The following is a 16,337-nucleotide window of genomic DNA, read 5'->3' on the forward strand; positions in this document are numbered from 1 at the left end:
AATACTACTAAAAACAAACAAATAGAATATATAAAAAAACAAAGGTTATCTAACGGAAAGAAACACAAATACACTGCCATATATCTCAAAGGCTAACGAGCCCCTCCTGCCCGAAGCTTACTGGTTTAGGCGCCAGTTGCTCGCCTTTGCCCCTTCTCCTGTCTGTGGTAACGGTTCCGCCAGGCAAGGAGAAGGAAAACTCTGAATCCAAACCTCCGCTGCCTTGCGGCTATACCCAAACACGGGAAAGGCTTCGGGAGACAACCATGAGGAAAAATCAGGAGCTGGTGACCCTTAGGCAGATTGTGGCACACCGTTCTTCAGCCTGGCAGAGCCTGCGGCGCTACTGATCCCAAACTGTATTGGATATTCCGTTCCTTTGGTCACATTAGTTGCGCGGAGAGGGAGGAACTGCTGTGTGGGCGACATCGTTCCAACCATAAACAATGCCCAGGCTTTCATCAATAAATAAGTGTGTAAAATTTCAACTTGATGAAATGTCTCGTATGATAAGATGTCAGGGAACCATATAACACAAAAGCCCATACCCCCCCCCCACACACACACACACACTTCTCTCCCTTTATGTTGTGTTGCTACGTGCGTAAATATGCGATACATGTAGGTCAATAGGGGGGCAGGGGTTGGTAAAAGAAAACGCGTGCGAGTAGGTAGCGGGCGCAAAGTAAAGTGGGACGTCATCATCTTCTTTTTTTGAAGTAACGTCTGTATTATATAAGATAAGAAGATAAGTAAAATTTTCCCTTTCAGATTCGAAGCGCTTTACCACTCAGCCACCGAGCGGAAAAGTAGTTTTGATTCATTCTATCTTATAGCTTACATGCATACGTTACTTCAAAGGAGAAGATAATTACGCCCTTCACGTATCCACATTTCAATCTAGTCATGCATGTTAATCAGTGACTTAAACTCTGCAAAGTTGTTGGTTTTCCTGCCTGATTCAGGCAACCCGTTCCATGCTGTAATGGTAGGCCTACTAGGGGAAGAGGGGCACTTGTAGGATGGATTAGCATTACATAGTCAAATACGAAAATAACTCCCATATGAACTCAGCCATCCTGTCACAATGAAATCCAACCATGGCACAGTGTGTATAGACTAATTGCTGTCTTCGTTAAGGAAGTTGATCAACACGCCAGTACTTAATAACGCCTTTATGATTGCTCAGCTCGCTAGGGTACAAGTATTTACTCATTGCTTAAACACTCTATCCTCCAAACCATTCAGCCCTTCTCGCTCACATTCGAATTTACAAGACTTCCTGCTCACCATTTCTATCGATTTCTTTGAAGCCCTCTGAATTCGTCCATCCCGGTCCTCTGCTTCACTGAGTTGGCCGTATTGTCGAATGGGAATTCCAGGAAAACTAAAATAGACATGAGGCATTACTCTGCTCATGTTACCGAACGTCTGCCTATGTTTTCTTTTTTTTTTTTTTTTTAAAAAGGTAGCAGTAACCTTGACAGTCGGCGTAACAAGGTACAGAATTAAGCGCACGTACGCTCGGTTAAATAGCAGATCCGAGCAATTGAATGTGATTTTTGTAGCACCTCGGCTCGTGTTTATTAGATCGATTATTATAGAATTATAGCAGAAGGATACGTGTAATTAGTTCTCATATGTTTATATGCTGCAGGGAAGCATCAATCATACTTGACGATAGATCTAGAACTTCGTCAAGAAATCTGAGTAACTGATAAGGCCGATTGTGTTGGAGTATTTTTTTTTCTAAATTAACGTAAGTAGATCTAACAGGCTAATTGCCTGCCTGCAATTATTTACACACAACAAATAATATAGGCGCTATTATTAGTAGCATATCCTATTTATACATTGTGTAGATCTATGCCTATTTTTAGTGAGCTTAGGCTACACATAAAGGCCTAGTTCCTATAGAAGGCTTATTAGATTATTATTTATTAGATTTAGTCTAGTTTTATCGCCGAGATAAAACAGCAGGAACTATATGTTCATAGAACCCTAAATTCCGATTATATTTGTTTTTGTAAGCAGACATTTTAAAAGGTTTCTATTTGCTCTATATATATCCTGTTTCTGTGACACTTGGTATGAATAGGGGTCAAATTAATTTTTAAAAAAATAAGTGGTAAAAACAACAACATACAAACTGGTTCTTGTCAAGGCTCAAATCGTGGGGTTTTTTAATTGCTGAAAACAAATTGACCCTGAAATGTGTGGTTTACGACTCTTCGTTGCATATTACATCTAAATCAAATCCAGATGGCTGTGTGGTCGTATGATATGCGCTAAGGAAGATTCACATGGTGAAATGGTTTGACCAAATACCAGATTATGAGAGATCCTACAGCAGCACAGTATCCATGCCACTGTAAAAAAAAGGTCCCATTTTCGATGCGTAAACTTACTTACCTGAAGATCTCCTTGCAAACGACTTTATTTTTTATGGGTGTCAACTGTTTATTATCTTTGATTGACTTGATGTTTTTGATGAGAATAACCTATGACATATGCAGATTTGGAGGTGCCATAATTATAGTTCAAACACTTTAATTAAGAAACAATGAAGTGATAAAGTGCTGATTTACTTTTTCTAGAGTTTAATTATTTTGAACTCAAACTTGAAACAATAAATGTATGTACAGTTCATATATAAAGTAGATACAGTATACAATAATAGTGATAAAAAATAACTACTTACTTTCAAACTAGCGACTGTTAGCCTAGATCTAACTTTCTACCTCTTTCCCTAGTCCCAAGTTTCACTCCATTTTAAACAAAAAATTTCTCCTCATCTTTGAAAACAACTATTTTATAGTTTAAATACTAGATTTAGTAAGTGTTTATGAAAATATTTCTTTTGGCCTCAACTTCACTAAATTTTATCTCTAAAGATGCCTCCCATCCCTTTTTTTTTAAAACCTCTGTCTATGTCAGGGGCGGACTGGCTATATGGGCATTTGGGCAAATGCCCGGTGGGCCGGTATTCAAATGGGCCGGTAGGACCACAGTAAGCATCTGTATTTTATGAGATAAGGGCTGCATGGATGCCACTATAAAATTGTGAAATGTTTTAAGGTATTTTTTTTTCAGGGGAAGGGGCCGCGGAGCGAAGTATTGTTTACAAATCTTTTACAGACTCTAATAAAGTCTACTAATTTAATCTAACATATTTTCCGAAATAATATAAAGCCTACATTCGTACAGCTTCATCCTTTTAGGGCCTATACACTTTTTTCGATTAAAAAGCAGCATATAGCCTTTATTTTTTATAAGGACATAGTGTTCACTGTAAGCATGTGTACAACTATCGATACATTATCAAATTTAAGATAATGATTTGGAGGACAGCTAGAGTGACTGCTAGACCTAAAACAGGATGTCCATCATAAAATATACAATTTATGGGCCGGAAGGTATAGAAATGCCCGGGCAGATTTTGATACCCAGTCCACCCCTGGTCTGTCATGTACTAAATCTGAAAGACTATATAGATCTAGATCTTTAGATCTAGATTTACTCAAACAAAATTAAATTTTAAAAAGTGTATATCACTTTCTTTTTTCTCCTTCCAGTTTTTTTTCTGAATTCGACAGCCACAAATTATGTATTCTCTAGATCTAGATTTATTCCCAAGTTTGCTGTAATCGAAATTTGACATAAAAAAAAAAAGAGGCAGTGGGGCTGAGTAGTAGAATGGCCAGTTTTTTTAGCCTCGAAATGCAAATTAAAAAAAGAAAAAAAAAAGCTTATAAAAGTAGGTATTAAGTATGTTAATTATGTATTAAAAGGCGCTAAGGTTATGCGGTTTACACTTTTTTAAAGAGGGGTAGGGGATAAGGTTGGTTTTAGCGACCCCTTTCAAAATTTACCAGTTCATTTATTCTTTATTTGATATGGGGAATGTTTATCCGTATTGATTTTAACACTCAATAATCAATGTGGCCAGGTTTTACAATGAGTGACGAGCTAATAAATATCATCACTATCAAGGCTTATGCTACATCTGCCTTCGAATTTACGAGTTTTTCTAGAGTGGACCGCATTAAAAACGCGTCACAAAAGTTGCAGTGAATTGCTGCCTATTTGATTATGGACACTTACCTGTTTGCCGCATCTGATAAGCATTCTTTGACTAGCAACACCAAGCTGCTTTCTCATAGATATTTGTTTCATGAAAACTCTTTGATAAAAACATTTTAAATTATAGGTTTCTTAAAATCTGTAATTAACTTTTGGCATCATCTGCTTTTATTATGGTCTGATAAATTGCTAGAAATACCAGGGCTTTGCTTGGTGTTCTCTCTTTAAATAAAAGACTACCTGATTCACAGCATAGCGAGTAGGCCTAAACTGACAAGACTCACAGCATAGGGAGTACGCCTAAACTGACAGACTAACAGCGTATCGAGTACGCCTAAACTGACAGACTAACAGCGTATCGAGTAGGCCTAAACTGACAGACTCACAGCATAGCGAGTAAACTGACACTCACAACATAGCGAGTAAACTGACAGACTCACAACATAGCGAGTAAACTGACAGACTCACAACATAGCAAGTAGGCCTAAACTGACAGACTCACAACATAGCAAGTAGGCCTAAACTGACAGACTCACAACATAGCAAGTAGGCCTAAACTGACAGACTCACAACATAGCAAGTAGGCCTAAACTGACAGACTCACAGCATAGCGAGTAAACTGACAGACTCACAGCATAGCGAGTAAACTGACAGACTCACAACATAGCGAGTAAACTGACAGACTCACAACATAGCGAGTAAACTGACAGACTCACGGCATAGCGAGTAAACTGACAGACTCACGGCATAGCGAGTAGGCCTAAACTGACAGACTCACAGCATAGCGAGTAAACTGACAGACTCACAGCATAGCGAGTAAACTGACAGACTCACAACATAGCGAGTAAACTGACAGACTCACAGCATAGCGAGTAAACTGACAGACTCACAGCATAGCGAGTAAACTGACAGACTCACGGCATAGCAAGTAAAGTGAAGTAAAGCTTCTATTCGGTTGAGCAAAACGAAGGACATTTGTTTTGCCAAATAAAAAAAAAATTATAAAATAAAAGCAAAGATGAAAAAGTAAAATTTAAGACATAAACGACAAAGAATCAAAGTTCTGCTGGCAAAAATTCGAAACTTCTGCAGCGTTGACTTGTTTGGTCTCGGATCACTTAGCCTAATGGAAATAAAACTTCAGAAATACAGCAAGAATTTTGAGTGAACTGAACAAAAAATTAACATAGATCAAAATGTATAGCCTAACTGGCCTACTGTACATGTCGGCGGACCGCGAAATATAAGTAGGCCTACTCTGGCAATGTTGCAGACGTTGCTTGCCTACCCCTGGACTAGGGCGATGAAGACCTGATGTGTTTAGTCATGTTAATGTTTCTTTACATTTCTGCTAAAAAGTTCAAATGTTTTAACGCGTAAAAATGTCATTAACTGAGTCTTATGTACAGCCTGCTAGTGTGTTAGGATTCATGGCCCCTATGCTATATTACGTTAAATGGGCCAGTTTTAATCTTCAGAAATATGAAAACCTATAGAACTAAATGAAAGTAAGGTTTGAAGAACAAATCTTACGATCTAAAGGGCAGATCATCTGTTTATTTGGCCAACGGTTCACGAGAAGGGTCTCATGTGGCCAGCACAACGAACAACCGCCTTTTCATTCCAAAACTAAAAAGTCAGGTATTAGAGTTGGGTGGAATCTAGGGGCGCTCTAAAAATATAGAAGCTCAAAATTCCAGTCTTCGCCGAGATTCGAACCTAGGACCCCATGTTCGGAAGCCAAGCGCTTAACCACTCGGCCAACGCGCTCCCAATGCTACGTTTAGTTTGCCTTAAAACTAGCTCAGAAAATACGAGATTTCTTATTACACTACACTCATGAATCAATACTAGGCTTTCACAAAGCTGAGGTTTGAACTCTGGATATTCATGACGCTGATCCGAAGCACTCCTAATCCCACCCCTTTATTTCCAACTCCCTGTAACTTCAACACTAAGTTTGTAACAATGCAATTAGCCATTAACGTCAGCAATATCTAGGTTTAATCTCTTGGAGTCTAGACATTCATGATGCTACTCCGAAGCACTCCTACCCCCCCCCCTTTCTTTATTTTCAAATCCCTGTAACTTCAATACTAAGTTTGGAACAATGCTATTAGTGATTAACTTCAGCAGTATCTAGATTTAGTAATTTCATGTACGTGTCCGTTTAAGGTTCTCTGCTACATTTAGTACAGGCTACATGTGCTATCTTCTTCACAGAAGTATTACTGTTTTATTTTTGGTAAGAATATCAGACAAAGCAAATAACAGCAGAGACCCATCCAGCTTATTAATAACCTTTCGTGCAATTACCAATAGAGATCTAAATATGTTTTCACTGCGAGGAGAGTAAGAAATACAACATCACGTCTATCAGCTCATTTCATCATATATTACTACCACAGCACATTATGTCACGTCGACCTTTCTAACTACACACTACACGGAAATCAATGGCTGCCGACACAATTTTGAGACGGTGAACTTTTGGACTGGCCATTCAAGGGGAGGCTAGGTTTTAAACATAGAATTGTGTCGGCATTCTTCTTCCTCTCTCTTTCTCTCTCTCTCTCTCTGTCTCTCTCTCTCATTAATTTTCTGTGCATGTAAGTGATTGTGAAATATCAATATGTTCACGGACATACAGCCCAATATGAAAGTTGCTTAATTTGATTATATAGCTTGAGTTATTATGTGCAAAGACCCCAAAGATGAAAATAAAAAATCACTCTACTGCATAAGAACATTGTTTTGGCTTGGGCTCATATGTAGTAATTTTTTCTTTCTATGACTAATCGTCTGAAACTTGTGAATTTAAAAAAGAAATCGAACAAAAAAGATTTATATACAAAACAAAATTTATCAATAAATAATAATCTATATAAAGGGGGCCTATAATTCTCTTCATGGCTCAAGAGTTTGGACACCAAGTAATGGAAAGATCACTCTTTTGTTTCTGCAAGTCGGACGGACTAGAGTTATACTACGTAATTATTGAGGCGGAAAAAAAAGGGGGTGGGGAGAACAAGTAGTATTCACCCCCCGTCACTAAATAGCAGGGCCGGACTTAACCATTGTGACCAAGAAGTCATGGAAAGAGAACAAGTAATCTACTTTGTATTCACCCGTCTCTGAATAGCAGGGCCGGACTTAATCATTGTAGGGCCCAATGCGAAACGGATTTCGCGGGGCCCAGTTTGAGTATTTTCGGTGGCTAATCATTGTCCGCCGGTGGTCGATTAAAATTTCTTTTCGCCGTCTGCCTCTGTCCTCGGCAGCGGATTTTCTTTTGGTCTCAAATGTGTATCCCGCGACCTTTGTGAGTGAACTCGAGCTGTCTCGTTCTGAAGCCGCATGCAACCAGGTGCTCTCTTCTATGTCAGCTAAGGCAAGATGGCGCCTAAGCTGGTCTTTAAAGCGTTTTCGTGGGGCGCCTCTGTTACGTTGACCACCTTTTAGCTCACCGAAAAAGACTTCTTTTTGGCATACTTTCGACGGGATACGTGCCCTACCCAGCTTAGCCCTGCTGAGCTAGCCAGGAAAACCAGTGACTTGGCAGAATTTAAGTCATTGGTTAATACGCATGACTAAATGCAAGACGCGTAGGATGTAATCATCTTCTTTTTTGAAGTAACGTCTGTATTATATAAGATAAGAAGATAAATGTTGGACCATAAGAAGTCCCTCTATACTGTCCATACTGGCGTTCGCAAGGACATCGCTGTTTGTAATGCTGTCTTGCCACCGTATGTCCATGATGGAGCTCAAGCATCTTTGGTGAAAGCGTTCAAGTAGTCTTTGTTGCTTACTGTATAATACCCATGTCTCAGGTCCATATAGAAGGGTTGAGAGAACCACTGCTAGGTAGCATGATATAAGTAGCAGTATTGATGACAGAAACATGTATTCTGTCAGATCTTAATGATCTTTAATGGGAGGGGACCACTCAAGACAAACTGACTGTACTAATGGAATTGTTGAAAGCATAGTGTGTTAGCTCGACTGGTTCTTCATATTTGAATGTGTAATGTAATAGAAACGTGTAGACTATTAACACTGGCCTATACAAGCTTATAGTTTAGAACGTTAGTAGGTGAATAATGAGTTAGACTTGTTTGAGTTTCTTTATTTGATTTGCAGTGTGTGATGTCCTCTGTGTGTGAGTATGATGCCCTCTGTGTGTGAGTATGATACCCTCTGTGTGTGAGTATGATACCCTCTATGCGTGAATGATGATACCCTCTGTGTGTGTATGATGCCGCTGTGTATGATGCCCGCTGTGAATATGATTCCCGCTGTATGACGCCCTCTGATGCTGGTTACTGTAAAGAGACTGATCATCCTTTCATTTGAGTGATATCGGAGACTGATGTTCGAAAGTTTCAAGAAACAAGCAAAAAACAAAAGCTTATATTAAGTGTATCAATTAGTTTGGATCAGTCATGTCATCAAATTTGTAATAGATCTAGACAATAAAAATAAAATCTGTGCGATTAGAAATATTTTTTTTTTCTCAATTGTTTTTGTTTAGCGCAATTTCATGCTTTTAACGTTCTCAATACGCTCATCTAAACATTAATTGTATCCCATAAAATACGTGAATGGAAACCATGTGAGCCTCTTGTTGGCCGATTTAGCTCCACCAAATTAACCTTTAACCAAGCAGCCCTCTGACAATAAAGTGCTATCCCGCCACAGTTTGCTGCACCACGAAAAAAAAAATCGAATAGCAAGCTGCTTACCTGCTCCTACAAATAAAGAAAAGTGAAAATGCTGCGGCGTCTGGTGATTACAGATTCCCTACCTGTGACCACAGTTGTATATCAATGATTGGCATCTTTTGTCACATGGGAAGTTGTAAAGGGAAATAATTCTGTATCTAGATGCAGAATACCACAGACATTTAATGATCTACCGACCGAGCGTAAATGACAAAAGATATTTGCTGAGGATTTTGTTCTTTGAAGAGTTGAGGCGTTTTTCTAGGATAAGATGTCTTTTACGAAGACATTCATGCCATCTGCTGGAACACAAGAAAATGGAGGTCCAGTGCCAAAGATAAAAGCAGTCCATATGAATACGCCATGAACTAATTTTGTTCACAAGCTATGATTTCTCCATAAAAATAGGACCGCCCCCCCCCCCTTTTCAGAGGATTTAGGTGATTGATGCCATCGCCCCCTCCCGACCCCACCAAATCGGCCAACATACTAGGGGGGGGGGCGAAAAAAAATCTAAAAACAGGTTGAAATATAAATAATTAGTATATATTATTAATATAAGTAATAAATTCGTAAGCCAATTGTGTGAATTCTATACTAAAATTCGTCCGCCTTGAAGTGCTGAAGCCAAGTGCCTTAGCACTCAGCCACCACTAGACCGAGTATCTCTCAAGTAAAAAGAATATCTTTGTTCCCGTAAACTAGTTGGCTGTGATAAATCCAAAGGTCGTGGTTTCCCCGTCTTATCTTGTGTTTGAATCTCAGTAGACGACCTTGACCTTGTTGAAATTATATCTGCAAGAACTCTTTTTTTTTTTTTTTGTTTGAAAGTCATTTGAAAAGATTCCCAAATTGTGTGAATTCTAATCTAGACCAAAGCATGACCCAAACGTAACGAATACATAAATCATTATCAAAGGCCAAAGTAAACAGGTTATGACTTTTTGAACCTTTAAAAATGGGTCGCGATATTGATGGTGACCTGAATTATTATTGGAATTTGAAATTTGTAATTTGAAAAAAAAATCGTATTGTGTTGATTGGCCTTATTATTAATCTTGCTGTTAAGTTTCATCTAGATTTACATATATCAAATTCAGCCACAGCTATAACTAGTAAGGTTAAATATTAGAATCTTTAATACTTTATAAACTGAATAAGATGAGATATTGTCTTCTACCCTCTCTGACGTCATGCCTGTGTTTACGTCATCACATGCCTTTAAGGCTTGAACAAAGCATGTGCACCGCACTGCATTAAATAATCCACATTCTTAAGACTTTTGTAACTTTTGGTATTCTTTAAAATGTTATTCTTCAATATCCCCTCCCCCCAATACACACACACACACACACGATACACTGATTGCATTGACAGCGAGAATGTCTTTTGAGACCCTAGAATAGAATGATGGGATAAGAAATCTAAGTAGTTTGAAATATGAAGGGAACTCAACATGGAGGCCGGAGTTTCCCCGGTGTACACGGCCTTCGGCCTCGCTACTAACCCGAGCTTCTAAAGATACAAGCCATTAGTAAAAGGGATGTAAAATTGTACATCTGCTTGGATCTTTCCCAGACAAAGGCTTGTTAATGTCACACGACCAGGGAGCCAAACTATGTAAATTATGACAATAGCAAATGGCATAAACAAAATAACATGCCATTAAAAGTTAATATTTTCATCTTATCTTATCTTATATAATACAGACGTTACTTCAAAAAAGAAGATGATTAGTCCTACGCGTCATGCATTTAGTCATGCATATTAACCAATGACTTAAATTCTGCCAAGTCACTGGTTTTCCTGGCTAGCTCAGGCAACCCATTCCATGCTCTAATAGCACTAGGGAAGAAGGAGTATTTGTACAAATTTGTCCTAGCATATGGTACGAGGAATGTGCCTTTATCTTTGTGTCTTTCAGAGTATTTTATTAAATTTTGTTTTTGTATTTGAAGATTATGGTTCAGTGTTTTATGTATGATTGCATACATTCGTTTAGACTTGTTTAAAATATTTTTAAATTTATTTGGCTATGGTCATATTTCACGAGAGACACTGGGCGAGAGAGCTTGCTATATTCGCATGAAAGACACACCCTACGAAAGCAACAAAAGAGAATTTCAGGTTGAATTCACATATTAATAATAATAATAATAATCTTTATTATCCGTAAGGAAATTTGTCTTACAATTTGTACACTACACCAAACAAATATTATTATTATCTCAACTTATAAGGCTTGAAATAACTTGTAACTTCTTTCTGAACGAAACTAAATAGAACTTTTATTACACTATAAATACAAATCTTCTTGAGATAAAATGAATTAAATGTAGTAGACTTCTTCGTTGTCGTTTAAATTCCCTACGTTGTTACAGGTTTATAAATAGCGCCTTTCGGTTTTACAACTTAATACATAAACAAGCAATAGAAATGTAAAAAAAAATATTAAAAATACAAAGCTAATCTAAGGGAAGTAACCGCTAAGCTTTGCAATTTATCTAAAAATCACGGGGCTTATCTCCCTTTCTGCTATATAAAACAAAATTTATTGATTAGTATCAAATGATTAAATAGTTTGATTAATTTTTTGGATTGATTCGTGTATTGTTCTCGACTATGAATAATTATGCAAAATTTCACCTTGATCCGGGAAGGGTAAGAAGAAAAAAAAACGTAATAAGGGGATTAAATCCATATATATGTATATCCACATTTCTAATTAAGTAGCATTTATTCCCCTTATTTCGAAAACAAACAAATTATCTCAATGATTAATTAACTAATTGTTTACTTTTTTTTTTATTGATTCGTGTCTTGTCTTGCGCATAATTGCGCAAAGATTTAATTTGATCCGACAATGTAATGGGGAAAAAAACATCTTTAAACTTTTTACCAACTAGACAGAGTGAGTTGCTTTAAGCTTTGTAAAAAGCTTATCTGTAGGCCTATTTAATTGCTGCCTGTTCGTGCGGTATGCTCGCTGCACTGTCGTTCAGTTGTCTCGATTCCCCCCGCTGCCTTCCCCCGTCGTCCTGCGAGAGGTTCGGATTAGGAAGTAAATTATCCCAGAGGCGGTCTTAGCAGAGTGTGGAGCCCTGGGCGAGTGTCATATGCGGGGCCCTGAGCCGTAAGGGTAGAATGTATATACCGTACCACTTAAAGTTAACGGGCCTCTAACGCTGTAGGCTTTAGTTTGTTCCAAAATATAGTAGGCCTACCATATTTATTGGCCGTTTAACTACATTACGTACCGGTACTGTATTGTAATTGCTCTGCATGTAAGATTTTTGCCTTTAATAGCCAACGTAACTAATGATTAAGAAACATTTAACATGAAAAATCAACAAACTAGATAATAATCATTTCTGCTAATCCTGCTGGAAGTAATCATTTTTCTGTCTCTAGTGGGTTCAATGGTTAGGATGGTTAGGTAGTATGTCTTTGATATTAAATAATATTTCTATTACTATTATTATATTCTTAGGTTAATCACTTTTCAATTGTTTATGATTTAATACTAGTGAATTATGAGAACTTACAAATAAAAACATATTAAAAAAAAAAAGCCCACAAAAGAGGCAAGATGGCCCATAAAAGAGGCACATAAAGCCCCAAAAAAGAGGCGAAAAAAAGAGACGAAGAAAAAAGGCCTAAGGCCCAAGGATTCCTATGATGATAAAGCTAAAATTGAATAGCGCAAATTCTGAGGTTTCCTTTAAAAAAAAATGTCATGTTAAGAGCTAACATGGTAATTGATATCACATGGATGCTCGAAAAGGCTTCCAAAGTATGGAATAACAGGCTCTAGTTTTTGAGAACTGGTCTGTTGTTTTTTTTTTAAACTTGTGATAGGGAATCTCCGTTCGCTTGGGCCTGGGACGGTTGCCCCACTTGCCACCCCCTAAGGCCGCTACTGATTATCTTCAACTCCGAAGGAACACACTTAACAGTAAAACATTTGACAAACATTTTTTTAATCGAAATAATGTTGTTTTTTTTCTTTATTTTCTCCAGGATGGCAATGGTTCTCAGCCTCGTGGACGTGGTCTCCGTTGTTTTGTTTTCTGTGGAGCTGTACCACCTTGTGGCTCACGTGTTTATCCTGTGTGGCATTCGGAGTCTCCCTCGCAAAGACTTGGTCAGGGTCCGTCTCTATTTCCTGCTGGACGCTCTGACTGTGTTTTTCACTAGCTTTCTGTTCACGGGCAAACTCAAGTGGCTGGCGGTGTTGCAGATACTTCAACACATGTTCTATTTTATCACATGGGATAAATCCTATATGGCTAAAAGGGTGAGTGTTCCCAAATGTAGTTGTTCGAGTATGTCAATATTAATTAAAGGGCAATGTTATAGAGCATATTGCAGGTGATATAGATCTAATTAGGGCCGGCCTTAGGTAATTGGAGGCCCCAAGTGAAGTGAATAGAGTGACCCCAAATGAAATAGAAAAAACAAAAAATGAAGACCGAAAAATATGCAAAGAATTAAAAACCTTCCTAAATTTGCCTAGTTTTCCTATATTTAAGGCCGACTCTGTTCTAACATCCAGTATCCAGAGTATGCTTTATTCGCAGCTTAGTAAACAATATTGTGGCTCTAGGGCCTCGCTTAGATTTCTTAAAAGAACTGTTGACGTTTTAAAGATTGCCAGACCTACATAAAAGTCAAATTAGTGGTCTATAGTCTAAGGTCAGTACTCTACTGGTAATGTCTTATGACAATGAAAGCCAAATTAAAAAGGTATTTTTCTTAACTTCTAAGTTTGTCTGTATTTTGTCATTACTTTTAGATCATTGATTGGAGCTCTCTGGAATGGTTTAAAAGTAACCAGAAGCCCTCCTTGCAGCTTGACTCCACCCTAGGAACACTGTTCGATGTCTGTGTGCATGCTGCTATGATGTATGTACTGGGAGAGCAGATGGGTATATTCAGTATTCTTGTGGCCATCTTCATCGCCCAAGCGTGTGTATACACCATCTTATTCAATCCAAAGTTGGCATGGAGTAGTCCAAACAATGTGCCAGTTTGGGTACAGAAACGTGTAGGAAAACTTGCATTAGATCATTCCTAATTTTGGCATTCGCTTTTTTTATTGTTTCTATTACATACGTGTCGTATCACTTTTTAATTAATTTCTGAAAGGAATTTTGATGTTGCTATAGCCTTTAACCTTATATAATATGGTCTTATATATATGGACTTAAATCATGTTCAATGCTTTGTTAACGACTCATGTAACCAAGATATATATGGTTATATGTAACAGCACAATGAGGATATTATGAACATATTATTTTTAATTTCTTGCAAAGTAAAGATTTTAGAAAAAAATTCTTTTTCATTGGAATGATTTCATTTTTGAAAAAATCTTAAACAAGATTTGATGTTTGTTATTTGTTGTTGTTTTTTCTCAATATACCAAAAAAAATAATTTTATTCTTTATTAATTATTGTTCTTTGAAAATGTAATATTTAAATTCCAAGACGAAAAAGTTTCTGGAAACTTTTTGAAGGTGACAAACATCTTGTGGAATTTATTTGAAAATGAAATTAATAGAGACAAAAGTGTTACTAAATCACTAGTCATGTAATTTAAATTTTAATTGTGCTAGCTTTTTGTATATGTCATGTACAATAATTGCTAGCCGTTTCTTGATTTAGTATCGAAAATTGCATTTTCCTTGTCTGCGCTCGTCTTCAAGAGGCTTTTCTTTAGGCCTCTATTGTATGTCTCACAGCCTTCGTAGCAGCTCTCCATCTGCTGACAGCTGCTTCCGGGATCCTTTTTTACGCTGTCCTCCTTTAAAAGTGAAGTTCCCCTTTCAGACCTTGTGGTCTATAGTGCAGATGATGTAAAGGTCATGTTTCTGTGGCCTACGGTTAACGAGGGTGCTGTCCTCCTTTTAGCTCACTAAAAAAAGCCAACAGCTTTTTCTGCATGAGATGTGGCATAACAAGCAGGTTGCAACAGGGTTAGCGTGGTCATGTGATATACTGCAATCATCTGCAATCGAAGACACTGCCTTATTATTTTATTTTTTTTTACAAAGTTTAGAACACTGGTTTTTAGTTCTTTAAGGCTATGTGGGACACCAAATTTGGGTAAATATGTGAAAAATTTCGCTTTTCAGTTTTAACTAATTTAAAAAGCCCAACCATTTCTGGACATAAAAATATAATTTTCATGATTGGCAAATAATTACTTATTTTTTAATAATTTTTTTTTGTAAGGTAGCTACAGCTGTCTCTTTTTACAAGTTTTCTAAAAATGCTTTGTTTGGCATTAAACAACAAGAATGTGATTTTCTAAACATTTTTTATACATCTCACACAGATAACAAATAACATTGACAGTGATTGTGATTATAATAAGTTTAAATAAGCGATCGAAACCGTTTTCTGTAAATAGAGAAGTTGGTATTCAAACATTATAACACAGTGCTATGTTTCTAATAGGGGAGAGGGGCTACAACAAACTATCTAATGTGCTTCTGTGTGAACTGTCACATAATTGACTCTATATTAGTCTATATGCAGACACTATGCAATACTACATGAGAACTGCACTAGCTTTAAAATGTATATATGCTCAAATCAAGTGTTAACTTTGATGCGGACATTTCTACAGAATATGCTGAATTAAATTATGTGGTCAGAATTCAGCTTTATATTAAAATTATTTGTAATATTGTGACACACTGCCATTTTTACAGTCCTCTATGTTCATGGCCTATAGACCACAACTGCACAAGGTTTGAAAGGGAAACTTTTTTTAATAATTTATTACTATTTTCATGGCTGCCATGGTCTGGCAAAAAGTTGGATTGGATTAAATATTGTAGTCAATTTCTCTAACTTCTGCAGATGTAATTTCAGCCAAATGTTCTTTATATGTGTTTTAAAAGTCAGTACATATATATGTGTGTCTTGAAAGACAATACAAACCTTCTTAATATATATATCAATATATTAGGCCAGCCATGATTTTGGTTAATAATTTAAACCTTAAACACAGACTTTTTATTAATCTACAGTGAAGCATGTAAATTATTTATGAGAGAATATTTATTCAGTTATTGAAATTAAAATTTTATAATCTAGAAAAAGATTCAATCAAATATTTCATTGTTACTTTAACAACAGAAATGGTGTTGCATTTATTTAGGTGTATTTGTAAATATCTGTTTTTATATTTTACTTATTGTAAAATGCAGATGTATTTTTTTTTATGCTTGGCTTTCATAGATTTTCTATTTTCTTTTGCTAGAAATTTTCTTCAAAATAGGCCAAATCATTTTTGTCTGATTTGCAAGTATTACTTTATTGCTTGTTTGATTTTAAATGCAGGTCCGCCAATTGTTGTTTGATACTTACTGCTATTTTATTTCAATGATGCAATTTTTTTACATTGGAAGATTTTAATAAATGTTATGATGAATTTATCTATGAACTCCATTTGTTGTTTTTATAATAGTGGAACTAAGGAATGAAAGAGAATGTCAATCAATTTAAAAAAAAAAAGCT

General features: G+C 36.7%; 1 protein-coding gene across 2 annotated transcripts; it reads left to right on the plus strand.

Annotated features, from left to right (window-relative positions):
• The first annotated feature begins 1,285 nt into the window (after positions 1-1,285).
• LOC106069134 (uncharacterized) lies at positions 1,286-16,255 on the plus strand. Of its 2 annotated transcripts, none has more exons than XM_013228730.2 (3): positions 1,286-1,500; positions 12,828-13,104; positions 13,603-16,255. In XM_013228730.2, the coding sequence occupies exons 1-3, from the start codon at positions 1,418-1,420 to the stop codon at positions 13,882-13,884; spliced, it is 642 nt and encodes a 213-aa protein (XP_013084184.2). In that variant the 5' UTR covers positions 1,286-1,417; the 3' UTR covers positions 13,885-16,255. The 2 variants fall into 2 exon arrangements, with proteins under 2 accessions (XP_013084184.2, XP_013084183.2); XM_013228729.2 differs by having other exon boundaries at positions 1,291-1,759.
• The last annotated feature ends 82 nt before the right edge of the window (positions 16,256-16,337 follow it).

The sequence above is a fragment of the Biomphalaria glabrata genome, chromosome 6 (assembly GCF_947242115.1).
Source record: "Biomphalaria glabrata chromosome 6, xgBioGlab47.1, whole genome shotgun sequence".
Lineage (NCBI taxonomy): Eukaryota > Metazoa > Mollusca > Gastropoda > Planorbidae > Biomphalaria > Biomphalaria glabrata.

Coding starts and splice junctions, on each gene's coding strand:
- LOC106069134 (XM_013228730.2), top strand. CDS start 1,418: ATGTTACCGAACGTCTGCCTATGTTTTCTTTTTTTTTTTTTTTTTAAA. Junction 1,501..12,827: donor TTGACAGTCGGCGTAACAAG/GTACAGAATTAA, acceptor TATTTTCTCCAG/GATGGCAATGGTTCTCAGCC. Junction 13,105..13,602: donor AATCCTATATGGCTAAAAGG/GTGAGTGTTCCC, acceptor CATTACTTTTAG/ATCATTGATTGGAGCTCTCT.